This window comes from Gekko japonicus, unplaced genomic scaffold (assembly GCF_001447785.1).
Source record: "Gekko japonicus isolate JY-2015 unplaced genomic scaffold, Gekko_japonicus_V1.1 scaffold91, whole genome shotgun sequence".
Taxonomy (NCBI): Eukaryota; Metazoa; Chordata; class Lepidosauria; order Squamata; family Gekkonidae; genus Gekko; species Gekko japonicus.
In genome coordinates, this window is record NW_015172555.1 from 1064424 (window position 1) to 1090866 (window position 26443).

At 49.0% G+C, this 26443-nt stretch overlaps 1 protein-coding gene across 1 annotated transcript in view; it reads right to left on the reverse strand.

The window, feature by feature from the left end:
* The window catches only part of WDR1 (WD repeat domain 1), a 35559-nt gene that overhangs the window by 5041 nt on the left and 4075 nt on the right, over window positions 1-26443 (reverse strand). The window contains exons 3-10 of the mRNA XM_015421183.1: window positions 22694-22784; window positions 16681-16828; window positions 13781-13961; window positions 11719-11796; window positions 10343-10423; window positions 7888-8121; window positions 6859-6946; window positions 6507-6663 (exon numbers count right to left, since the gene is read on the reverse strand). Coding sequence (XP_015276669.1) covers window positions 6507-6663; window positions 6859-6946; window positions 7888-8121; window positions 10343-10423; window positions 11719-11796; window positions 13781-13961; window positions 16681-16828; window positions 22694-22784 — 1058 coding nt within the window. The remainder of the gene's footprint in view (window positions 1-6506; window positions 6664-6858; window positions 6947-7887; window positions 8122-10342; window positions 10424-11718; window positions 11797-13780; window positions 13962-16680; window positions 16829-22693; window positions 22785-26443) is intronic.

The window sequence follows — 26443 nt, forward strand, 5'->3', positions numbered from 1 at the left end:
CCTGGATGGTCCAGGCTGGTCCGACCGCATCAGCTCTCAGAAGCTGAGCATGGTCAGTCCCGGTTAGTATTTGGATGGGAGACCGTCCAAGGAAGGAAGTCCAGAGTTACTATGCAGAAGCAGGCAGCAGCAAACCACCTCTGAATGCCAGTTGCCTTGAAGACCCGACGAAGCTGCTGTGAGTTGGCTGTGACTGGACAGTACTTCCTTCCATCACAACCAATTCAGTTGTTACCATCTTTAAAAGTTATGGTTCAGAGTCATTCCAGCAACCACCTTTACTTATTTTATAAGCAGGAATTTTTGTAGCTTGCACTTATGGGTGACAAGCACAGAGGCAGTTTTGAAACCACACTTGCTGGTGGAATCATCACTTTAAAAGGATACGCATTTGTTCTTTCCATTTAGAGCAGGACCTGCAGCCCTTGGTTCGCTCAGCTGAGCTCTTCCCGCCTGCTCTCGTTCGGCTTCCCCATATTCCGCCTGTTTCCCTGAACTGATCCATGTGCAGTCCCTGGATGCCCTCGTTCTCTGTGTCCAACCTGTGACTCTTCACAGGCTCTCAGACGGGTCTCTGACACTTTGGTTTCCTGCATCAACACCATCTTAGTATCACAAAATCCAGACCTCACCTTTCTATTTAAAAATGACTACTCAAGTGGAACCCTGATGCATTTGTCTGGTGTGATATGTCAACACTGTTCCAAGGGTGGGAGAGTGTGGGGTCTTTCTTTGCCTACTGCTCATGGCTGGTCATCTCTGGGTGTTTTTGTGTGTGTACTACACGTTGAAGCAGTTTTCAGAGAGCTGTGCCCATACAGGCACTCTTTTTTATTATTTAAAAAGGATGAGCCACTGAAAATAGATTAGGGATTATGCATTTATATTCATTTATTTGTATCCCACTTTAAAACAAAAACAAAAACGCCCTGCTCCTGATGGCCCAGGCTAGACCAATCTCATCAGATCTCAGGCGCTAAGTAGGGTCCAGCCCTGGTCGATACGTGGATGGAGGACCACCAACGAAGTTCATGGTTGTCATAGAGTCAGGCAATGGCAAGACCCCCTCTGAATGTCTCTTGCCCTTAGAACCCTATGGGGGTCGCTGCAACTTGACTCCTCTGCCCACCACCACACCTGCTGGTGAGAGAAAGTCAAGAAGGCTCGTTTAAGATCTTATACCAAGCGTGTTTCTGATGGTTGAGCATGTCCTTCTCCCAAAGGCTGGCTGGCACAGACCTCCCAATGTGCGGTGGATGAGACCAAGTGGCATGTGAGCAGCTGGTTTCCTGCATAAGGTGGTCCTGAAGCACGAAATGGAAGACCGACAGAGACCCATGAAATCTATGAAGGAGGGACACTGAAAGGAGCCAGGCATGCTCCTTAATACTGGGAGCCCAGTGGATCTATAACGGCAAAGCTTCCTGCAAGGCTTCTTACACATGCAAGTGTATGCATGTCCCTTCTCTTCTGATGGAGCCATATCCACCACCCGCTCAACTACCTCCCACAGAAGCCTACATTGGCCAGGCCAACTTCTGCTTAAGCCGATGAGGAGTCCCAAGGCGGACACAAAGAACAGGAACGAACACACGGCCGGCAGCCAAACAGACACGGACTTTCTTGGCCATTCCAGCAAAGGCCTCCAAGTGGCTCATTCGATGCAGACGAGTGGAATGTGTGTGAGATGGCAGAACGAGAACTAAAAAAAGGGGGACGGTGCTGACCAAGGAGATCTCAGTGGGGAGTGCCGATTCCTTTCCTCTTCTAAAGACTGTGACAACAAGCCCTCACCTGCTGGCTCATTCTGTTCACTCCATCTCCGCATTTGACAGAGTGAGAGCTTGTGTTGTAAGACCCCGGGCTCGGATCAGTCATGAACTACACTCTGGGTTTCTGGACAACAGGGAGAGATTTACGGACCTGGTATACATTATGCAGCTCAAAGTTGGGAGTCCAGTGGGGGGCACCTTTAAGACCAACAAAGTTTAACCCAGAATAAAACTTTGTTGGTCTTGAAGGGGCCCCCAACAGACTCCAACTTTGTTCTACTGCTTCAGACCAACGTGGCGATCCACCTGAATCTATTAAGCAGTTCCACATTCTTCCTGAAGGACTCCCTTATACATGTAGCTATTCAACACACGTTTTCAAGCCAGAGAAACTGGTCTGCAGGACTTACGTTGCTTCAGCAGCTTCCCCCCTCGGCTCCACTGAAGCCCCACTGGGAAATGGCCCAGGCCCTCAAGAACACCTTGGAAGGTGAGCTGTGACAGGCTGCACGCTCCCCCCCTGGGGGGGGGGCCCTCTCATCCTTCCAGAGAAGAGACTCCCTGGACAGCAGCTGACACAACATTCTTTGCTTAGAAAAGCCACTGGGTTGGAGAATCTTACTTAAAGTTATCTTCTTGAAAAGAAGAGTACAGGGAGAGAGCAGTCTGGGTGTCAGTAAACACAAGGAGAAAGTACTAACGAGAAGGAAAAGGAGTGCTAGAGTGTAGGCCCCTCCCTCCCCTTTGCGTAAAGCAAACCGACGTCACTCGGGCGTGGAAAGTGCAGTCGTTGCAGCCAACCTGCGGCACCCCCCAGGGGGTTCTCCAGGTGCTTCCTTCTGCCTTGCACCCCTGGACTTCCTTGGCAGTCTCCCATACAAACCAGGGCTGACGCTGCTCAGCTTCCCAGATCTGATGAGATCCGGCTAGCCTAGAGACGTAAAATTTCCGGAAATTTTGAAGCTCAGAAAAAAAACAACCCTTTTTTTTCTGGTAAAAACCGGAAATTTTCATGGGGCGGAGAGAACTCTGACAGAAACGGCTCTTTTTCAAGGACAGCTGTGCCAGAGCTTGTGACTGACCCAAGGTCACATCAGCAGGTGCAAGTGGAGGAGTGGGGAATCAAACCCGGTTCTCCCAGATTAGAGTCCGCGCACTTAACCACTACACCAAACTGGCTTCTGTTACTTTAGGAACATAAAATACGACTATGGACATTTTTGCTTGGCATGAAATTATCACAACTAGCATATTAAAAATATAGGGTATCCAAACAATTATTACAAACAGAATACCCACCCACATAAAAAAACAAAACTGAAACCTTTTTCTTTTCTTGTGTCAATAGCACCTCCTAATGGAAGAAATGCATCTTGTTCTTGCATTGGAGAGTTCAGTTTGTAACCTAGGACTTGCTTGTCCTCAGTGCACAGAAATTAGATCAGTCTAATATTTTAATTAGATCATTAGATAATTAGATCAGTCTACATATTTTTTAGAAATGATTTGGAAAATATTTGAACACCTTGTCTTAGAATATTTTATTCATCATGTTAAAATAAAACGTTCCATAACCTTTTTCTTTTCTTTTTTCAATTTTTCGGAAAAAAACAAAAACTTGAGGGGAAAAAAAGGAAAAAACCCCAGTTTCCCCCCCCAATTCCCCCCCCCCATTTTTTTCCCGGGCCTTCACATCTCTAGGCTAGCTTGGGCCACCCCAGTGAGGACCTAATTTAACATTAAGTATTCAAAGGTTGGAAGCAAAGGGAGAGATGAAGCCAAGGCTTGTGACTTTCCCTAGAGTTTGAAGATGCAGCTGGAGACGAGGAGGAGACGGGACCAGACAGGACTGAGACCTGCTCTCTTGTAACAGGCCTCTGACGACCGGCACTGACAGTAACAGAGAAGCAGAGGTAATGCCCCCTTTCTTCACTACTGCACAAAATGAGAGCACAGGAACAACTTTATGCCTTCCAAAAAACATAAAGCAAGCACTTACTCCCGCCCCCTTCACCTCTGGGATCGGCCCTGGGTAAGCCTCAAAGGACATTAAATCTCCCCTTGCTCACTGCTCGTGACCACTCAGGGAGCTGCAGCAGAGGAGTGACTTTTACCCATTAAGCTGGTTTGTCAACTGCAACCTTTCCTAGACAGTAAGCTCAGAGTGCAGTGGGGGCACCTTTAAGACCAGCACAAGTGTATTCAAGGTATGGGCTTTCATGTGCGAGGCACACTTTTTCAAATACACTGGAATGGTAGATGAGGTTCTAACTTACAGACAGGGACTTAACAGCAAATTAACATGTAACATGATGATTTTTAAGAAATAAATATGTCACAATAGCAGATAAATGTCTAAAGGTGTTTTTTTCTAATTGTGGGAAGTAACAGAATCTTAATTATCTCCTCCCAGGCATGGAGGGCACTACTAAATTCTAGATTAGACTCCTGTAACACACACTGTGCGTGGGCTGCCTTTGAAAACAACCTGGAAACAGCAATTTATTCAAAATGCTACTACTTTCACTGGAATTGCCTGTATGGATCATAGGATATTCACTATATCATATCTATGCTGCCTTCTGGACCCAACTCAAGCACTGCTGGGAGGAGGTGACCGTGGGCAAGAGCCACAGCTGCCTGCTGACAAAATGTGGGATCCAATCACTTGGCATCTCTTCCCTAAGGAGGGTCTGGGTTGCCCTTTCTGCTGGGGTCACCAGGCAGCAGTTTAAACAGGGTGCTAATGCTCCAGAGTATGTCGCTTGCAGTTTTTAGACCAAGCTGCTCTGCTGTGGTTAAATGGCTAAGGGAACACAGACTGAAACGGAATCCTGACCAGATGGAGGTAAAGTTAGTTGGGAAGGCGAAGGCCTTGAAGGACGCCACACTCCCCACTTTGGACAGAGTTCAGCAGGCACTGGCAGACTCAGTTCACAGCCCAGGGGCTATACTGAAGAAGCAGGTTAATGCAGTTACCAAAAAACAAACAAACCACCTTTCTTCCAACTTTGTCAAGCACGGGAGAAGACCACCAGCCTGAATTCAGCTGATCTAACCACCTGGATCCATGTCAAGGTTACATCAAGACTAGATGACTGTAATGTACTCCACAGGGATCTGCCCCTGACGTGAACTTGGAAACTTCAGCTGGTGCAGAATATGCTGCAGCTCCATTATCATGAGAAGCCAGGTGCAGCATGCAGTGCCACGCCCATTCTGCAACCCCTCCATGGGCTGCCCATCCGTTACTGGGTTCAATTCAAGGTGCCAACGATTGCATGCCAAGCACCACCTGGCCTTGGGCCCAGGTATCTGCCAGGCCACCTCTTCTCCTACGTTCTGCCACAACAGCTTCACTCATCTGCTCAGGGCCTTCTGTAGGTGTTACCCTACAAATGGGCAAAATTAAGAACTGCCTGTGTTCACACGCTCTCTCTGCTGTGGGCCCTCGTCTAGTGGAACGGGCTGCCTGGGGAGGTCAGGAGGGCTCCCTTTCGTCTGTCATTACAGGAGAGGTTTTCTAAAAAGATAATAAGGCTTTGTTATAGAACCACAGAGTGGGCAGGGGCCACAGTGGCCAACTAGTCCCACCCCCTGCTCAACGCAGGATCAGCCCCAGAGCATCCCTGACAAGAAGGGTTTCTCCAGCCGCTGCTTACAGACTGCCAGTGTTATAACAGAATGGTTCAGGAAGGCCCTTTTTAAAGGGAAGGGGACTGTGCACAGGACATATTTATTTACTGCAAGTATTAATCTGTTCCAGCTGCATCGTTTTCTACTGATTTTTTGGCATTGCATCTGCACTCTGTTATCACGCCTCCTCCTGTGCTGTGCTTGGCCAGACTGCTGCAATCCTGGCCTTGGGACGCTGCTCATTAGCTGTCTCCAGATGTTCTCTCGCTGTCCCGGACTGCACAGAACCAGCCACAAATTAGAACCCGGGACCAAGAGGAAGGCATGACTTGGCATGAGACAAGGCAAACCATGGAAGCGGCACTCTGCATGTCCAGGTTCCATTTTAATTTAAACAGCACATGCTTTATTCACGCATCATTCTTGGTTGACCTGAATGGCCACATGTGTCCGGTAACCCCGCCATGGTGTGTTTTCCCGACTCTGGAATGTGTCATGCTCTGCAGCTGTTTCTTGCTTCTGCCTCCCTTATCTAGCCGTTGGCCTTGAGCGCTCATTGCTCCCCCACGTAGCCTCTGCTGTCTCCCGCTCACCTCTGAACCGTTAAGCATTTCCCTGCACTCCACATTAATTGCTTATTGGCTCCTAGGTGTCAGTGGGTGTTGTATGAACCCACTATAATTACTATAGCCATTTTGTATGCCTCATTCCTGACTCAAAAAGTCTAAGATGACTTCACCTTGCTCTGATCAATAAAGCTGAACCTGTTTTAAGGACCTGCTGTTGATGCTGAGTTTTTGAAGTACCTGACAACATTTCACACTGTTTTTACATCACACTCATTTCAGCACCCCATACAGAGAGACAGCCCAGACAAATGCAACAGAGTGTGTTGCAATGTGTGTTAAGTGGATGGAACATGGACAAGAGCCACTGTCCATCGGGTCAGGGTGCTGCTGGGTAGAAAAGCAACTCAGCTCATGGTATTCCATTACCAGACATATGTCTCTTAAAGGGCCCAGACAGACTTAAGACAGGGTTATTTTCATTTAGCAGTTACAGAAAAATGACACAGGCAGGAGCTGAACACACACCTACCTGTAGTCTTTGGTGCGAAGGCTCGTGTAGCGCACCGTGTCGTCCATGCTGCAGCTGACCAGCTGGTCCCACTCATCCACCGCCATGCGGGAAACCTGGTTGGTGTGTCCCTTGCCCAAAAAGCCATCGTTTTCACCCGTCTCAGAATCCCAATAATGTGAGGAAGATATTAAGGAAACGTTCACTCCATATAACAACCCCGTTTAGAGATTGACTGAATTACAAAAAACAACAACAACAGTAGACAGAAAATGGAACAAAGCTTTTGGCCATTTAGAAATACAGTCCTTGCAAATGAAACCTCACTTGAAGTAAACGCGTGCGAGTAATTAGTCGGTCATTCAAAGGATATTAATATGTCCATCATGGCTCCCAGAGTAAATATAGGATTTCCCCCCATTTCTATGCACCGTAAGACACTGTATAGATTTACTGTGACCCTGCAAAAGAACAAAATTGTGGCAAACTGTTAGGCTTCTTAACAAAATCATTTCTTCCTGTTCAGAACTTGTGGACAAACAATAGGCAAGGAAAGAGAGCTACACACTTGAAAGCTGCTGTGAAGGAGGCCTGAATTAGGTTGGGGAAGGAGAACTGGAGATGGCTAAACCTTTCCTTCCTGCACGTCTCTCATTCTAGCCCTCCCCCGGACCCCCATTTGCCTTGCAGGGGGAATACAGAGGCTTCAGTAAGTAACTTTCGGCCTGGAGGTAAACAGCGGCGTGGGCATGCTGGGAAAACAAGGCACACAAACCCAGTTTTGAGTGGACAGGCTACAGGGCAGAATAATGAGCCAGTGGGATCCAAAGACCTGGCTTATGAGTTCTGCCAGCCAAGTGTAAGCCCTCCCCTCGCCCCAAGATGCCCCTCAAACTCTCCCTGAACATCCCACCGCTTCCAAAAGGGGGCAGGATGGAGAAGACGTTTAAGCAGCACAAGGACTCCCAGAGCCGTCAGGGGACATGGCGTGCAGAATCCACTGCATCGTTCTCGGGGCCTTCGTCATTGCCTGAAACATCCCTAAAACATTCAGACTAAGCAGCATAACATCTCTGACCTCTCTTAACCTGGGAATGAAGTCACGGAAGAACTGTCCCCCACCCCACCCCCCTTTTACCACTAACATTTCCTTTCCCCTCCCAGATTTAAAAACAAAAACGTTTGAAAGCAATCTGCAGCTGCTCCGTCGTACTCCACTATTCACCTTCTATGATGTCACAACTGCACTGTTTGGGGGGGGGGGCTTGCATAGCCTCTGGAGCACCAGCAGTCTAGTTCAAGTCATCTTTATGCAAACAATTCTTTTAATTAGTCAGACGTTGAGAAAATGAACAGGACACATCTAGGTGCTGCAAACAGCACGCGCCCTGAGCCAACAGACCTTTATGGTGCGGAGAGGTTTATCGGGATTGTTCCTATCCAGATAATTGATGTAGCCTGAAAGGGAGAGAGTCAGCAAATGGTCTTTTTGCCACAGGCAACCCAGCTGCTGATCCAGAACATTTGATCCCATGTTGAAGGTATTCACTAGGCTAGTGGAACCAACGTCCCAGATCTTTGCGGTTTTGTCCCCGGAAGCAGAAAGGAGGTGAGTGCCGTCGGGACTCCAGCTTATCTGTTGGGGAGGCAAAAAGAGGAGAGACTTAACAATATAGCCACAGACACATTTCTGAGATGAAGGGATCCGACTCCATTGAAAAGCAACAACGAGGGCCATCGCGGAGTCTGGGTTTCTCAGCGAGAAGGTGTCTGTGCACTTGGGCACGAGCGGCCTTGGGCCAGGCACTCCCGTTCGGCCGAAGCTACCTTGCAGGGCTGTTATTGTGCGGATAAAAATGGAAGAGGGGAGAATTATGTTGGAAGCTGCTTTGTGGGGAGAAAAGAGGAGTATGGATGCTGAACACACCAACAAAATCCAGAACAGAAACAGGCCCCTAGTGAATGGTGGGGCACTGAGGGCGGTGCCCCCTATCGATTCAGCAACGCCCTCTATGGGCGACAGACCCACAGACAAAATGGCAGCCCGGAACTAAACGGTGGCGGGGGTGGGTGGGTGAACACACACAAAGAATTTGCGGGGGGGATGGGGACGAGCGCTGCCGGCACCGCTGGGAACCAAAACGTTTGGGTCGTTCTCTCCAGGACTTCCCTCAACTACTAGAGGCATTACGGTAGGACGGCCGGTCGCTGGCAAGACTGCACTGGGCTTTCCGGGGTGCTTTGGAGCCTTGGCACGCACACCTGACGGAGGACGGGTCAACGGGCCCAGGGCTTGGGGGCGGGGGAAGCCAGCTCTCTCCATCCCCCCACCCCCCTCAATGGGAAACGCTGCACAGTCCACAGGAGAGAAGATACACTGTAAAACAATCCCCTGCCCCACTCCCCCACCCCATTTTGCATTTATTACGGTGACAAGCACACGAGACGGGAACTCTCTGCCCCCACCCCCCCTTCCTAGGGCAGGCACCTCGGATCATACGGCAGAGGCGCCCTGGCTTAAGCGCTCCCTCTCCTCCCCTGCGGAAATGTAACATATTGAAATGCAGAGGGCCTCTCCTTATTCCAACTGGAAAGACATGGCCCTTAATAATAAAAATTAGGGTGGTTGCCAGTTAAAAAACTCTGGGAGCACAGTGACTGTTGCTCAAGAGAAGGCCCCACTGAACCCGTGTGGAAACAAGGGCAAGCTTCCCCCACAGACCCTCCCATTGGGTGCTCGTTTGATACCGAGCTCAGTTTAAGGCACTGGCTCTCACATGCAAAGCCCGTCAATGGCCTTGGATCCTCTCATTGGTGGGGCCGCCTCTCTCTCCGCCACAACAACTTTGCTCCAGCCCCGCAGGGGCTTCTGCAGGTGCCCGCCTGCAAATGGGCCAAACCAAGGACTCGCCCAACCACCCTGTGCTTCCTCCCTTGTGTGGGACGGCCTCTGCCCGAGGAGGTTGGGAAAGCTCCGCCTCCCCTGGCCTCCTGCAATCTAGGCAAAACTGAACTCTTCAAGAGGGCTCTTCCTGCACAGGTGATAGGGTTGCACTGAACAACATGGTTTTACAAACTTGCTTGGGTAAATTATTAGGGATTGTGGTCCATACTGCTGCATGTTGTGTATTGCAAGTAGGCCCCTATTATATAATTTCTGTACCGCTTAACGTGTCACGCCAATACTTATGCTGTGCTTCTGATGGTTCCAGTCTTCTAACGTCCTAATATACTGGTTACTGAATGTCCCATTTTGTTAATTGTATGGACTGACTATGGGCAATCTGCCTTGAGTCCATGTGAGAAAAACAAACACATACATTTTGATCTACTTAATTTCCAAACAAGCAAGCAGTTTGGAGGTAAAAGCATAATTTTAAATACATTAGTAAAGCATGATTAAGGGAAAACACAACAAAAATATAGTGTTGCAAACACACACAATCTTAGAAGCAGCATTCCCATCTCTGGAAGAGAAGAGAGAACGTCTCTTAAGATGCTGCCCACTTGCCCAGTTATTTATAAATAGATTTAAACTGTTGGATTTTATGCTAGACGTAAACCACTGTAATATCAAATTGACCACTAGAGGGAGCCAAGTGTGTGGCTGGGGACTCCCCCCCCCAAGAAACAGTAATTTACCAGTGAGGAAAATAATAACGTGGGAAAGCCCCATGTATCTCTCTACCATTCCCACCCAAACATAACACACAGTCTCAGTTGCGTGAGAGAGCAATGCGATATCCATGTAGCTTCAACAAAAGATTTACAGCATCAAAGTACACATGCAAATGGAAACATGCACTGCAATGCACAGTTTTTGGGGGGAACATAGAGGGAGAGAAAAAGCCACTTACTGCATAAATGCCCCCATCGTGTGCTTTACTTCCACCCAGAGCACCCACTTTTTCTCCAGTTTTCCCATCATAAACGAAAATCTTTAAATAAATAAATAAGACACCAGTTAGTTGTTTCTCAGCCCTTAAACACAGATTACTTTGGAGAAACTGAGCTGGCTCCAATGGAGCTGTTCTGCAAATGGTGGTTCTTCTCTGAGTGCAAGAGGTTCTTCCTCTGCTAACAGCCTCGATAGGTGAAGAAGAGTCAAGCTCTGAAAGCTTCAAAGGCCGCTGTTCGGACAACACGTCTCAGAAGAGCTAAGGATGTCAGGAAATACCAATTTCAGAGAGGCGGTTGTGTTGGTCTGTCATAGCAGGATTAAACAACCTTTGAAGGTGCTACTAGATTCCTAACATCATTTATCACAGCATAAACTTTGCCGTTCATTTGAATGCTCTACAGACAATACCGCCCGCCCCACCCAGCATTCAAACACATGCAAACACGTGTATGGAAAGGCCAAATGCTGGAGCTGGTGCCATCCTTTCTAAACTGTTGGTAACACAATCTAAGACAAGAATGGTTTCCCCCCTAGTATTTATTTAATAAAAAATAACAGACACCCTCTCTGTTTTTGAAATGACTGCTTTACTGGACCTTGTTTTATGTAAAAGATCCAACATGTGCAGCTCTTGCTACAACGGAGACTGCAGGTTCCCCCAGCCGCAGAAGCCTGAGCAAAGACCTGGGCGTTGTCCCACTTGGTCCTTTCAAAGTGACATCCTCAGCAGAGCCACACCTTTCTAAGCCTGTGGAATTCAATGGATGCAGGAAAGGTGCGACTCTGTTTAGGACTGCACTGAAAGTCAAGGAAGCTGCCAACTGTCAAGCCAGTGGCCTCAGCCAACCAAGCCACAGAATACAGGTGTGAACTCCACCCCCGACTTGCTGCTGTGCAAGGGAGCAGAGGAAACCTTCGGGTTCACGTGCTCCCCTCTTTTGCATGTGGCCGGCTAATTAGAAATTTCTGCCACAGCTTCAGTCGCACCTCATGAACAAGCCCCAATTTGCTCACAGCACGACTGATACAGGTGGGCTTGTGCAATTCCTTCCTTCTTCCCTTGCACACAGTGTCAAAACTGAAGTCTTCCCAAAGCAGGAAGACCTCAGTCGAAGCACAATTCACTGGCGCATCCACATACTGTGGTTTGTCTCTTGCCAGCACACTGGCATTCTAAAACAGGACTGAACGGCGCATTGCCTCCGGTCTGTGGGCCTGAAGTCTCAGGTGTGCTATCACAGGTGCGTTTAAAACTCTGCATCTGAACAGGCTCCACCCACTGCATCCTCTACCACGTGCACCTTGTCATGAGAAACGGTTCTTTTTTTTTACCTGGCCATCTGCGCTGGCTGTAGCAAGCCGATTCCCATCTGGAGAAAATCTCACACAGTTGACAAAACGGCTGTGGTCCTGCCAGAGAAAAGGACATTAGAGTGTCATCTCCCAGGCAAATGACTCCAGGCAATTTCTACCTGTGGTCGCCTCTGTCTTCAGGCTGTGGGCGGATTGTGCAAGAGATTCTAGACCTCCCTATTCCAGCGCACACCAGGAGTTCTCTGAAGAATAATCTTTATTGGATTCCGTGTGTGTGTGTGTTCTTAATCAGCAGTTAGAACAATTAATTACTGATCTGCAATGCCAAATACTAGTCCAGGAAACGGGGGATCTAATCAGTAGCATTCATATTCTTCCAGAACACAAACAGTATTTAAAAAGAAAATTCAGGCAGCCAGTTATGAAGCCGTTACGCACACCGCAACAAGGAGCTGCCTGCATCATCTGAGGCCCACGTATTAATTCTGCAATGCCTCATGAACTAGCATCTGTGGCAATCATCCTTGAAAGTCCCGCCTCTCCTCCAGGGATCTGAGCCAATCCTTGCGATTTAGGCCTCATGCAAATCCAAGTGGCACTCAGCCAATCAGAGACCATGGAACCACACTGGCGGGGAGGGGGCCAGCCTCAGCGTTAAGGGGGGGGAAGAGAAACTGCCCCGCCCCCTTTTGGGACAGGGATTTTCGTGGCCCCAGAAAGGAGTGCTGGCTTGGCCAGGCTTTTACTGGGCTGCTTAGTTAGGGTTTGAGGGTTGGTTTAGGGAAAAACAGCTTATCCTAGTGTAACAAATAAGCATCCCGCTCAGGGCCCATCCTTTCTACCAAGAATCTAAGCAGCAGGGGTCTCTGTTTACTTCACATGCAAGCACAGGCTTGGTCTAGCAGGTCTGCAGATAGAAGTCCTCTGGGGGGAACACAGCTTTACACACCACCAATGTCAATTTTAAAGTTTGTGGTCCCCCGTTTTGTTTGATTGTGGGTGGCTGGGGTACAAAGAGGCACTAGGACAGGCCAGAGTGGGGGACTGGACATTCGACAGGCCAGAGGGCAGCCTCCTCAGAGCTCCCCCCCATCTCGCTCTCCCTCACCCCACAGCTGCCACAACGTCCTTTTCCAGCAAGGATCACAGATTTCCCTGGACACATTAGCGCTATCTCTGTCACAAGCTCTCCCAAAGCACGTAGGTGTTACACTAGAGGTGCCACTGCGGCAGCACGGGGATCTTAGACGGAAGCGGCTCTTCATCCGGCCTGCAGTGGGCAATTTGCCATCCCAGTCCTGGCTGCCCGCCACATGCTGGGTCTCACGGAGAAGATGGGGCCTACATGCACCGGGCCCTCTGTTCACAGGGCCCTATCGGAGCAGGACTCCCAATATGAAGACAACCGAGACCCAGATTGCTTGCTGGATACGAACTTTATACAGGTCAGAGTCCCAGCCCCATGGAAGAGGCTATGGATCAGAGCCACCTTGAAAAATAATCATGCTTTCACACTCTTGAACAACACTGTGTAAATATTTTTAAAGTCTGCCATACTACTTCTCATCTCGGAGCACTTTATTTTGTGAGAATCTTGTATACTCAGAACAGATTTAAACAGAAACCCAAGAAAAAATGAAATGATCTCTCAAGGTGCAAGACACAGGCTGGCAGCTGAGATCAGGCCTGTAAAACCTCTGGAAAGAACAGGAGCCTCTGAAGTTTTGAGTACCCAGCTGCGCAAAAGCATTTTCTGTTGCTCTGCAAGGACACCTGAGGCAAATATTAAAAAGCCTTACCTTCCCCTCTAGCCAGGATGTCTTATCTAAAGTCAGCACAACAATCCCTAGCCCCAAGACTTCACAAACGAACACGAAACCCACTGCTTTTGCTTTTAAACTCCCAACATCAACATTAGGCCCTAGATCTCCTCCAAAATTCAGGAACTTTCTAGAATGGCACCCTAAGGGGGTGGGGGGTGGGGCCTCTACTGAAGGAAATGTTCCTTCCCGTGCAAATGTGTGGCTGGATTTCAAGGCAACAAAGGCCACACGCAGATAATTACATATGGAACACTCACACTGATTGTAAACTTGAATTTGAATGGTGGTCCTTCAAAGAACGCAGCGCAGTTGTCATCGCTGCCTGTTGCTAGGCGGTAAGGCCTTGTCTGTTTAATATCCACGCTATTGATCACCTTGTTGTGGCCAGTGATCTCACCGACGGAAGAACCCGTATCCCAAAGGAACACAGCTCCAAACCTACCGAGAGAGAAACAGAAGGCAAGCTGCGTCAAACAATGGCAACCTGTGTACAGGGCTCCGCTCCTCCGGCGCAGTCAGCACGCTGAACCTTCTTAGACAATGGAAATTAGGTCACCCAATTAATCTCATGAGATTCCAGCCTTGCTCGGGGGAAGGGGGGGATTTGAAAGCTTCGTTAGGCACAAACCAAAGATGGAGCAAAATAGGACCCCTGCTCCAGGAATTCAGAGAGGAGCAGGCAATGCTCTGAAACTAAACACCGCAACAGGCTGATCTGCTGACTTTTGCTGTCAGACACGTTAATCTTAAAGGGCCTGACAACCCACACATGCTCTGGAATGCAAGAGGAAGAAGAGAAGGATGATCCGCGAGTGTTTGATCTATCCCCCAACAATGGCTTCTGAAAGGGATTCTGTTTGGATTATAAACAGAGGACTGAATTTACTGTATCCCACTGACACAGCCCGGTCTTGAAAGCGTAATATTTCAAACGATTCTCAACTTCTCAAGTGGCTTACAGAAGCGTACCTCTCGTACAAGATTATTAGTAGGGAGCCTAAAGCGGGTGTTCTTCTTGTCCCCCTGGGCTCTGCAGCCGCCCACCCCGCAGGCCCCGCTCTGCCTTCTGGGAACAGGCCCGTCTCAGACCAGGCTCCGGCCCTGATGCCGCTCGCTCCACTTCCGCACAAATCTTCTCAACTTCTTAACGGGACTCTGCCCATTCAGACAACCTAATCACATCAGCCGTCTGAGACTGGGCTTAAAATGGGGAGGCACGTTTTAGAGCAGCGGCCTGCACGCCACCAGTTCACTAAGCAGAGTTTGACACCTTCCTCCAAAGGGAGATCCACTTAAGTTGGAGGAAGACTCCACTGGCTGCAGGAACGGTCCTCCGGCCTCAGGCAGGGTATTAGCCACTAAAATTCACAGCCACACACACTCCGCATCTCTACCACTTGGAGAGATTCCCCTTGAAGCAGTTCATCCCCACTGCCCAGTCCTCAATCAGGCCTGTTTAGACCTCTCCAAACTGGAGAGCCAGTTTGGTGCAGTGGTTAAGTGCGCGGATTCTAATCTGGGAGAACCGGGTTTGATTCCCCACTCCTCCACTTGCACCTGCTGATGTGACCCTGGGTCAGTCACAAGCTCTGGCACAGCTGTCCTTGAAAAAGAGCAGTTTGTGTCAGAGCTCTCTCAGCCCCGCCCACCTCACAGGGTGTCTGTTGTGGGGAGGGGAAGGGAAAGGGCTGCTTCAGAACAACCCGGCGACCCACCTGAATTTAAGCCTACATGTAAATGTTCTCTCTTCTGTGATGTATTTAAGAGCTTGGGCTTATCCGCAAGGGTCCTTAGCCAGAGGTGGGTTGGTGCCAAAGGGCTGGCATCACAGACAGTGGAACTTGCTACAAATCTGAAAGTCAGGATTCTAGAGACTTAGCTTGACTTACTTAATTGAGTGTAGTTCTGTTTTGTAGACAGAAACATAAGAACATAAGAGACGCCAATGTTGGATCAGGCCAAAGGCCCATCCCGTCCAACACTCTGTGTCACACAGTGGCCAGAAATACCAGGGGCCATCAGGAGGTCCACCAGTGGGGCCAGGACATTAGAAGCCCTCCCACTGTCCCCCCCCCCCAAGCACCAAGAAGACAGAGCATCACTTGCCCCAGAGCCCCTATCTATACCTTGTGGCTAATAGCCACTGATGGACCTCTGCTCCATATGCTTATCTAATTCCCTTTTGAAGCCGTCCATGCTTGTAGCCGCCACCACCTCCTGTGGCAGTGAATTCCATGTGTTAATCACTCTTTGGGTGAAGAAGTACTTCCTTTTATCTGTTCTAACCCAGCAATTTCATGGAGTGCCCACGAGTTCTTGTATTGTGAGAAAGGGAGAAAAGTACCTCTTTCTCTACCTGCTCTTTCCCATGCATAATCTTATAAACCTCGATCATGTCACCCCTCAGTCGTCGTTTCTCCAAGCTAAAGAGCCCTAAGCGCCTTAACCTTTCTTCATAGGGAAAGTGTTCCAAACCAAAAGCCCTGGCAGTTTGGATCTTTGTTAATGCGTTTATTCACCTGTCTTCGTTCACCTAGATGGCCCCCTCTCAACCGGTCTCTCAGGCGACCCAGATCTCATCAGGACTTGGCTGTCAAGTCTCAGCTCTGCTTACTGCCCAGTTGCTCCTGCATCTTGACTCTAGCTGGTCCTTCCTGGCAGCCAACCCCCCCCCCCCCCCCCCCCCTATACATCACTCATGCTGAAGTATTTTCAGTGTACCTGAGAAAGCGTGCAGGCACACAGACGCTTATACCCAGAATTAAACTTTGTTGGTCTTCAAGGTGCCTGACTGGACTCAAACTTTGATCTACCCAAATGAGTGTTCAGCTTCCAGGAATAATTAAGTAGTCCTTTAGGGTACCAGTGGGAAGAACTGCTTTGAGGGTGTTAACTTTTGGGGTCGTCTGCGCATACACCCCCAGGAGCCCTTTTTCACATCCAGAGGAGGCAACCAAACATGCAGAACTCACTGCTTGGTACCATTTAAGAGTGGGTTGTCAAGAGAGAGCCTTTGTTTCCAAGGAGGTGTACTATTAATAGCTGTTATTAGCTTATCAACGAGGAATCTAGAAGCCTAAATGCAGAGCAAAGATGCCGTTTTCCTCCAAGATCTTAAAAGAGAATTTTAAAGAGGGAGCTTGGGTGCCCTACTCACTTCTCCCTTCCTTCCCCAACGGCCGCAAGCCTCTTGCTGTCTTCTGTCCAGGCAATGTCTTTGATTCTTCCTGCAAACGGCTGATATTCGTACTTCAGCAGGTGTTCCTTCTGAGTGGTATCCCAGATTCGGAGCTTCCCGGAGACATCTGTCACAACGCACAAGGACACTGTAAGAGCAAGGCTTTGCCCCCCCCCCCGTCCGGCACACTCAAGGTGTTCCAGCCCTAAGGAACCGCTGAACTCCCACGCACAGAGGCCGGGGGTGACCGAGGGCTGCTTCTGCACTTCCCGTCTGCTATTAGGGGGCTCCAGAGACACAGAAACGACGGGAAATATAGCCAGAGCGTCTTCTGTGCTAAAACACACCAGTGTGGGGTACCAGCCCCTTTGGCAGAGGCTGGAGTCTAGGGGACAGAGAGGGCGGCAAGTGGGCCCAAGGCCTGTGTCTACCTGCAGCAGCCAACCCAGTCTCCTGTTGCACCCACGGACGTCACTAGTGGCCGCGATGTGGGGCTGGAGGGGCCAGGAAAAGACAGGCCAAGTCATGCCTGAGCGACCAGCCCAGGGCCCTACAGGCCCCACCCCACCCTTGGGAGGAGCTGAGGAGGGGAGGCACCTCGGCGGGCAGGTGGGGGGGGGGAGCAGGAGCCCACTGACAGCTGGGGTGTGAGCATGTGTGACCGGATGCACTGGCAGGTAAAAGCACTGGGATTCCCCCCCCCTTTTGTTTAAAAACCAAAATGCACTAATTGTAGCCAATCAGACACCAGACAAAACTATACTTCTTAACCGATTTCAAACGACCCCTCCTGAGTCTGATCAGCTGGGCATTTTCAAACCACGGTTCTGCCTCGTTGGCAATGCCCAGACACATTCAGCTCCTTTCAACGAGTGAAGCCCGAATGAGGGAGAGTGAGACTGCTCAGAATTTTTGAACAAAGTACTCACCTAAAAAGCTACAAAGAATAATCCTAAGCACAATACCAACAAAAAAGTAAAACAGTGGAAGCGGGGGAGGAGATTGGATTTATACCCCGCTCTTCACTACCCAAATGAGTCTCAGAGAGGCTTACAATCTCCAGTCTGGTGGTTAAGTGCGCGGACTCTAATCTGGGAGAACTAGGTTTGATTCCGCACTCCACTTGCAGCTGCTGGATGACCTTGGGCAAGCCATAGTTCTGTCAGAGCTGTCCTTGAAAGGGCAGTTCTTGAAAGAGCTCTCTCAGCCCCACCCACCTCACAGGGTGTCTGTTGTGGGGAAGGGAAGGGGAAGGAGTTTGTAAGCTGCTCTGAGACTCCCGAGTGAAGGGCGGTGTATAAATCCAATCTCCTCTTCTTCTTTCCCTTCCCCTCCCCACAACAGATACCCTGTGAGGTAGGTGGGGCTGAGAGCGCTCTTTAGAGAACTGCTTTGTGAGAGAACTGTTCTGAAAGAACTTATGACTGACCCAAGGTCACACCAGCAGCTGCATGTGGAGGAGTGGGGAATCAAACCCGGTTCTCCCAAGTTAGAGTCCACTCTCCTAACCACGACACCAAACTGAAATGGTTAACATTTCAGACTAGGACCTCGGAGACCCAGGTTCAACCTCCCACATCCAGCCATGGAACTCACTGGGCAACTCTGAACCCATCTCAGCCTAATCTACCTCACAGGGTTGTTGTGAAACTAATGCAGGGTGAGAACCATGTATGTTGCCCTGAGCAATTTAGATAAAGGGTGGGATGAAAAAAACGGATAGACAGCTAATAGCCCACTCAGTACAATTCTAAAATCAAGCAACATAAAGCGAAACAGCGAATACTTCAAGGCAACTGCAGCTAAGTCTATACAATTATAATTACTACCAAAGGACTTTAGAATAAAACACAATTAGGATATTCCTAGGCCACACACACTGTTTACCATGGTGCTAGAAATTTGTGATTATGTTTACGGTTCGTGAGAAATTAACTTCTTAAGTTTGTATTATGTGCAACAAAGATGTGTTCATTGATTTGACGTAGGGGAGAAAGAATAAGAAGCGGGCTTCCCAACACCTGTTGGCATCAACGAAGTTTGCCTGGTTCTGCCTCTCTCTTGCTTCGAGGCACTTGCTCTCTCCTCTTGCGCCGACCTCCTACCTGCCTGTTCAAAAGGAGGCTGCAGCAGGGATTACTTGTGGCTGAAACCCAGCCTGTCATTACCATACCACTGCGCAGGCAGCCCTTTGAAGTTTAATCAGGAGCCGGCCACTCCCGGAGGAACCCGCTGAGAACATGGCTGGGAAGGCCGAGACATCAGCGATGCATCTGACTCCCCAGACACAGAGCTCCACCAAGACAGCCAGTGACTAAGAAGACAGGTGCAGCCGCTGCAATTCCCTTAGCCTTGTTTTATTTAAGCCTTTGGGGCACAGAATCATATTTTATTGAGGGGAAATGTTCAATTTTATTTTTTTTAGAAGAGGCTGGTACTCGTGCATGAGGCTGTATCGATTTCCATCCATTCCCCCCATTGGACTTCAGAGATTCCAACCCCTCCCCCCCAAATGGTGCCTGTAAAAACCGGTGAACACCACCACAAAAAACAACAACACACGGCTTCTACCCATTTCAAATTAGATAACTGGATCTGGAATTACAAGCACTGATAAACAGGAACAAGATTCAACAAAAAGGCCTTGTTCTGGCTCTCTTCCATGGAGTGAAAGGAAAAGCGCATTACTATTATTATTATCAATAATAATGCACAACAGATTAAGACACAAATAAGTTAATTTTCATTTCCAATAAACTCAGCAGCACCAGTCGATGGAATTGCGCTCCATTTCCTCCCTCTCTCGGGTGGACGAGGGACGGGTAACGGAGGAGCCCAAAGCGGGAGCTACAGTGTGGACTGTGGCTGTCCTCAGCCGTAGGTCTGGTGGAACACCTCTGCTTTACATGCCCTGCAGAACTGAGCTAGGTCCCGCAGGGCATAGATGGCACCAGGTAGAGGGTTCCACCTGGCTCTGGTCAAGGACAGCCGGACGTGTTTTGGGCCAGGGAGCACCAATAGGTTTTGATCTTCCGAGCGCAAGGCTCTTCGGGGAAAGGTGGTCCTGCAGGTATGCTGGTCCCAGACTGTCAAGGGCCTTAAAGGTCAGCACCAAAACCCTGAAGCGGATCCAGTACTCGACTTGCAGCCAGTTCAGCTGGTGGAGCAGTGGTTGTATGTGCGTTGTCATCAGCGTACCTGTGAGTACCTTCGCTGCTGAGTTCTGGACAAGCTGTATTTTCCGGGTCAGCTTCAGTGTTGTGTAGAGCGAGTTGCGGCAATCCAGCCTTGAGGTGACTGTTGCATGGATCACTAAGCAAGGGTGGGGCTAGAGAAGGGGGGGGGCTAGCTGCCTGACCTGGCGCAGGTGGAAAAACCTCAGCGTGGCAACATTCGCCACCTGGGCCTCCGTGGTTAAGGAGAGATCCAGGAGAAACCCAAACTCTTTTTTTGAATTTTTTCCTGTGCATGTGAGTGTGCGTGCACCTGGAAGTCATCATGGCCGCTGGTGACTGACCCCTACCGGGGGACGGAGGATATCCAGAGAGGTGGCTGAGTACAGCCTGCCCCCGACTGCTGCCATTCCACAGAGGCCTCCCTTCCAAGGGCTTGCCAGAGTCCAACCCGCTTAGCTTCCGAGGCTTGCCTGGGCTATCCAGGTCAGGGCAAGAAACCTTGACGGTCAATGCCGGTGTTAGTGGCCCACCGTCAAGAGCTGGGAGGTGGCACCCCAACCTCAGATCCCGACACAGGACCTCCACCTTAGATGGACTCAGTCTCAACCGGCCCTGCTTCAAGGACCCAGTCGCAGCCTCCAGTCCCACAGCCAAAGGAGATGATGGGGCAGGGGTCTGCTGGCCGCCCATCATCAGACACAGCGGGGTGGCATCAGTGTACTGGTGACAACCCAGCCTGAAGCTCCACACCAGCGGGGTGAGAGGGCACATATCAACGCTGAACAGCACAGGAGAGAGGATGGCCCCTTGGGGGACCCCACACACCAAAGGGTGTCGGGGTGACCAACCAGTGTTCCCTCTGAGCTGGGTTAGTGTGAGCTAGCTCAGTTTTTTTTAGCCTCCGGCTCACACATTTTTGTCTTCGCTCAGGAAGGAGGGCTCCAGAGGAAACTAACTGATGCAGCAGCCAAATCGCTCGCTCACAACTTTAATGCCAGCAGCTCACAAAGTTGAATTTTCGCTCACGAGAGTCCACCACTCAGAGGGAGCCTTGGTGACCACCTCTCTCCCAGTGCCACTCTCCGTCCCTGACCCTGGAGGAACGAAGAAAGCCACTTCAAGGCTACTCCATGGACTCCTAAGTAGGTGAGGTGGTGGACCAACAGGTCGTAGTCGACTCTGCCAAACGCTGCTGTCAGATCTAACAACAGCAGCAGTGCCGGTCCACCTCGACCCAGCTGTCTGCAGAGATCACCCGCAAGGGTGACCTGCACTGTCTCTGACCCATGGCCGGGCTGGAAGCTGGACTAGAAGGGGTCTAAGGTCGATGTCTTCTCCAAGAAGCCCTGGAGCTGCTTGGCCTCCTCTCTCTCAATCACCATTCCCAGGAATGAGAAGTTCAAAACTGAGTAGTAATCGGGCATATCTGACAGATCCAAAGATGGCTTCTTCAAAAGCAGCGTTACCATGGCCTACCAAGTCCTCCTGGATAGACCCCCAAATTCAGGGACAGATTGATAATGTCCATCAGGGGGCCACATATTTCATCGCTACTGGCTTTCACCAGCCACAAGGGACACGGGTCCAAGAGGCACGTGGTTGGCCTAACAGCACCAAGAATCCTGTCAACATCAGCCTGAGAGTCGGCTGAAGTTGTCGAGCACCAAATCCAGAGATGGCCAAGGGGTCTCACAGTTCCCTTACTGTGTCAACAGTGGGAGGCAGGTCATGGCGGAGTGACAAGACTTTATCCACAATGAAGCTTGCAAATGCCTCACAGCTGAGAGCTGAATTTCCCGTATTTTGAGTTCGCCCTGCAAGGGAGGTTAGAGACAGAATCCCCCTAAATAATTGAGCTGGGCGAAAGCTAGTGGATGCAATGGAAGCTGTGAAGAAATCCCTCTTTGCTGCCATTTCATAGGTTTTCACAAGTGACCTAACAGGATGCTCTTGTAGCTTCATTGCAGAACCGGCGCCACACTCGCTCTAGCCATCCTAAGTTCTCGCTTCATTTCCCTGAGCTCCACTGTACACCATGGGGCCAGGCTAAAGTGAGAACGAAGAGGGCGTTCGGGGCGACCTCATCGATGGCTTCAGAGAGCCAGGCATTCCAGTCCTCACTGGGAGGTAATGGATCCTGCAGAGCATTCTGGAAGATCAATCAGATCCACGTCTCTGCGGGCAAGCACGAATGGAACCTCTAATCTCATGCTACACCTATGTGCTTGCCCATGCAGGGTGGAAAAGGAGGCATGCAAAGACCAACCCATTTCTAATCTGACATTTATACCTGAAAATGCTACACATTTGACCAAAATATAGAAGACAGAATATGACAATACCCAGATTTTCATATTAAATCATTAACATTTTTCTGAGTTCATACTTGAAGTTGGACCCTGAAAGTCACCAGCTACATTCAAGGCATTTATACCACAGTGTACACACAACTGTTTTCACATGAGCACAGGCTGAATATGCTACTGGGTTCCCAGGTGAGCTTCACGGTCATCTTTCCCTTACTAAAAGCACATTTCTAGTCCTTGTGGCTGGAAAGGCAGGCTCGGAAATGTCATCCCAGGAAGAGGGAGGGGAGACCAGCTACAGGAGCCAGGGTCCTGGTGCCCCAAAGAGTTCCTGACCACAGACAGCTACGTGATTAGCATGAACACACATGGATTCATTGCTTTTATGGAGGGTGCCCACGGATATAGCAACAGGCGAGCCCCAGGTCCGGTGGGGAAGCAGGCATCAGCAAGGCTGGCTCTGAAGCCACATATTTTTACCAAGACACACAGACTGGGATGATACTGTACCTCCAGATGCAATGTAGAAGCCACTGGGTGCGTACTTGGCAACGACAACTTGATGGGCATGCTCCGTGTAAATATCGGCAATGGCAGGATTCTACAAAAGGAATTATTATTTTTAAACGCAGACCTGAATTTAAATATTGAAGGGTAGTTCTTTTCTGTTTGACAAAGCTGGTCAAAAGTCCCACTCTACTGCTACATTCTGGGAGGTGCTAGTGCAAGAGGAAGAGAAGGTTTTTATACCCTGCTTTTCTTTCTTATCCTGCCAACCTAGCAGTTCGAAAGCAAGAAATTGCAAGTAGATAAATAGGTACCACTTCAGTGGGAAGGTAACAGTGTTCCGTGCGCCTTGGTGTTTAGTCATGCCGGCCACATGACCATGGATGTCTTCGGACATCGCTGGCTCTTCGACTTTGAAACGGAGATGAGCACCGCAACCCTAGAGTCGGATTCGACTGGCTTTCGAGCAAGGGAAACTTTACCTTTTCTTTCTTAAGAAGTTTCAGAGTGGCTCACAACTGCCTTCCCTGACTCCCCCCACAACAGGCACCTGGTATGGGGTAGGTGGGGCTGAGAGAGCTCTGAGAGGACTGGCCCAGGGTCACCCAGCAGGCTTCATGTGGAGGAGGAGGAGGAGTGGGGAATCAAACCCGGCTCTCCAGATTACAATCTGCCACTCTTAACCACACCACACCTGTGCCAAAACCCCAATGGTTCCACAGGCAGTGATTAACTTGTGCCTCCTGGGTACTCCCTGGCAAGCGTTTGTACATCTACGGGCAAAGACCGACAAAAGGTTCACAGGGTTGTTAGGCAAGTCCTCACCAGAGCCTGAAGAGCAAGCTCACCAAGGCACTGTTTTCTCCCACACCACCATGAGTTTCGGAGCCATACAAAGATTAGAAACTGTCCGGCGCCTCTGGTTGTGCTGAACAGCGGAGCCAACCACACACTCCACTGCCCACCTCACCGGGAGAACACACAGGATCTTGGAAGCGCACCCGCTTACTGTGAACTTGGGACAGTGAACCATTTTCTGATTTCAAGTTCTGAATGTCAAAATTCTGAATGTTTAAGGGAATTCTTAGTACCATGTAAAAGAAAGTCAGGAAAAGGTATGCCCAGAGATCATGTTTCTAGAGCAGCATCACCACTGAGATTATCTGAATATACAGCTCTTCTGTTTTAAATTTAACAAACTCAACTCAAAGCCTCCGTGAATATCGAGGTTCTCTCTCCCACCCACCCCCCGTTTAATATTTTTCCCCATTGGTGATAACCTTGTACCAAAGAAACTAAACGTTTATACAGAAAAACACAACGTTCTACCAGTATAAAAGAACGATCTAAGCCTTCTTAGAGGTACATACACCAGGGGGCCAGAGTGGCACAGGAGTTATTGCCTGGCATGCTCACTGAGCTACGTAGCCATGACGTTCAGTCTTGCCTAGCCTACCTTACAATGCCGTTGCAAAGACCACTGGTGAGGGGAGAGAAATATGTTCACTGCCCTGAGCTCCTGGAGGAAGAGGCAACATACAGGAAATAGAAAAGGGGGCCTTCCCCAGTGAATACCTGGGATTCAGAGACAGAGAGAAAAAGATACAAGCCCCTTTCAAGCACTGGATTTTGGTGCCTAGCCATGGGTAACAGGAGTACATCCTGCCCACGGTCCTCCCAGTACATATGGCAACAGTCACCATTTTGCATGAACTGGGCAAGATGTGTATTTTCCAACTTCAGTACACATAAATGGAACAATGGATTTTTAAGTGGGCATACATTTGTGCACACCAGAACTTTATGTACCTGGGAAAATGCAAACGTTGCCCTAGCCATACAAAATGACAACCACGTGCACTGGAAGGACTGTGGGTAGCCCACATTCCTGTTGTGCTTCTTGAATCAAAAGGAGCTTCTGAAAAGTGAAGCCTGGACATTAGAAAGCAAGTCGTTCATGGTAACTTGGCATACTTCTGCTGTGTTAACCAAGGGGTTAGTTGTCCAGAGCGCCTTAATGCCTCTGAGGGGTGGGGCAGTCATTTAGCCATCCTGCTCAGGTGCTAAAGGGGACAAGTGAGGCTGAGGGGAAAAGCAACCGGCCCAAGACCAGGACAGGGCCCAGCCGGCAAAGGAGGAAGCAGACCAGGGAGTGGTCCAAAAGGAGCCTGAAGGCCAAGGGAGAAGGCCAGAAGAAAGACCAGAAAGAAAAGAGTGGTACATCTGCTCAGGGGTCTCAGACTGGAATGACCTGCCAGAGTTTTGGCTGCAGGGATCTGGAGCTGACTATACATTTCAGATTCTACAGTAGCCATTAAGCCTTATGAAAGATTTCTGTGATGCCCAAATGGTCACTGAGCCACTGGCCCCCATTTTCTTCTAGAGATAATTGATCCAAGGAGCAATCTCTGCCTCCTTAATGCTTCCTTGGGCTTCGTGTATCAATTGCTGAAGCCATTTTCTGTTCTTCAAGTGATCCAGTGTACACATACTGGTAACATGCCTGCTTGACTAGTAACTCTTATTGCTCATTTCTGAATCATCCAATCTCCATTAGTGTTTGTCAAGCGCAGTGTTGACAAGCCACATCCTGCGCCCCACAGAGGAAAAGTTAGTATTTTGATTCTGCTTAAGAACTCCTAACTTAGGTGAGCAAAAGAACTAACTTCTAAGTAAGCACAATTAGGATTGATCTGTGACAACCTGAAATGGCACTAAAAAACATCCTACTGTAGCTGTGACAAGCAGAATATAATCGACTAAGCCACAAATTCCAGTACAAGGTCAAATTCCATTTTTGTCATTTAAGTCAAGCACCTTTTTAAAAGGTTGGGGTTGAGAATGGAACATAAAGGATACAGTCATTTCTATTTCTGGATTTAAGCAGAAGTAAACGAGAGAAACGTTTTAAAGAGACATTGACCCCAAAACAGCACACCAGGAAGGGTCTGAAAGAAGCTTTACAGAGGCCCTTAAAAAAAGTAATTAAAGAAAGCAGATTAAGTACAATTTAAGCATGCATTAGGCTCTAATTCCTACAGTGTCCTGATGTCTTAATTCTTACAATGTTCTTCTGAACACTGAAACCAGAGATACTTGTAACAGCCTGCAGTCCGATTGGCCAGCACTGTGCTGGGTGCGGGAGCCAAGGAGGTAAAATATTCATGCCGCCTGTAATGCAGTCCTACAGAAGTCCTCCTGGAGCCTGAGAGACGTCTAATGTGGAGCACAAAGCCTCCTGGACTGCTGATCCTGGTTAGTGAGGAAAGTGAATCAGACAATGTTTGAAGGGCACACTGGGAGAGCTAAGATGGTACCTGTGGATTTACAGCAGTGCTTTATGTGAGATTATAACCTAATTTCCCCCCGCACTAATTATCCTTCGACGGGGGCTTCTAAAAAAGTGCTTCGCTTGATGAGCTGATCGTTTGGCGGCAACTATTGCGCTACATGACCATTTGACATGCGGGTACCAATTTTTTGGGTAGTTGTTAGCATTACAATGATATAAGAAGAAGAACATGTGCAAGTCCCCCAAATAATTTTGAGCCTGTACTCTTGTCATTTTTCTTCTGAAACACTCAGGGACAATTTTATTATTTTTCATACAAATCAAAGTCACCTTAAGGGTTTTCGTTATACTTCTGCTATAATTGTTTACACCTTTCTGGTTTTTATTATTTTTTAAAATTATTTTATTATTTCTACTGTTAATGCCATAGATTTATTTAGATATGCTTTTTTTTTGGGGGG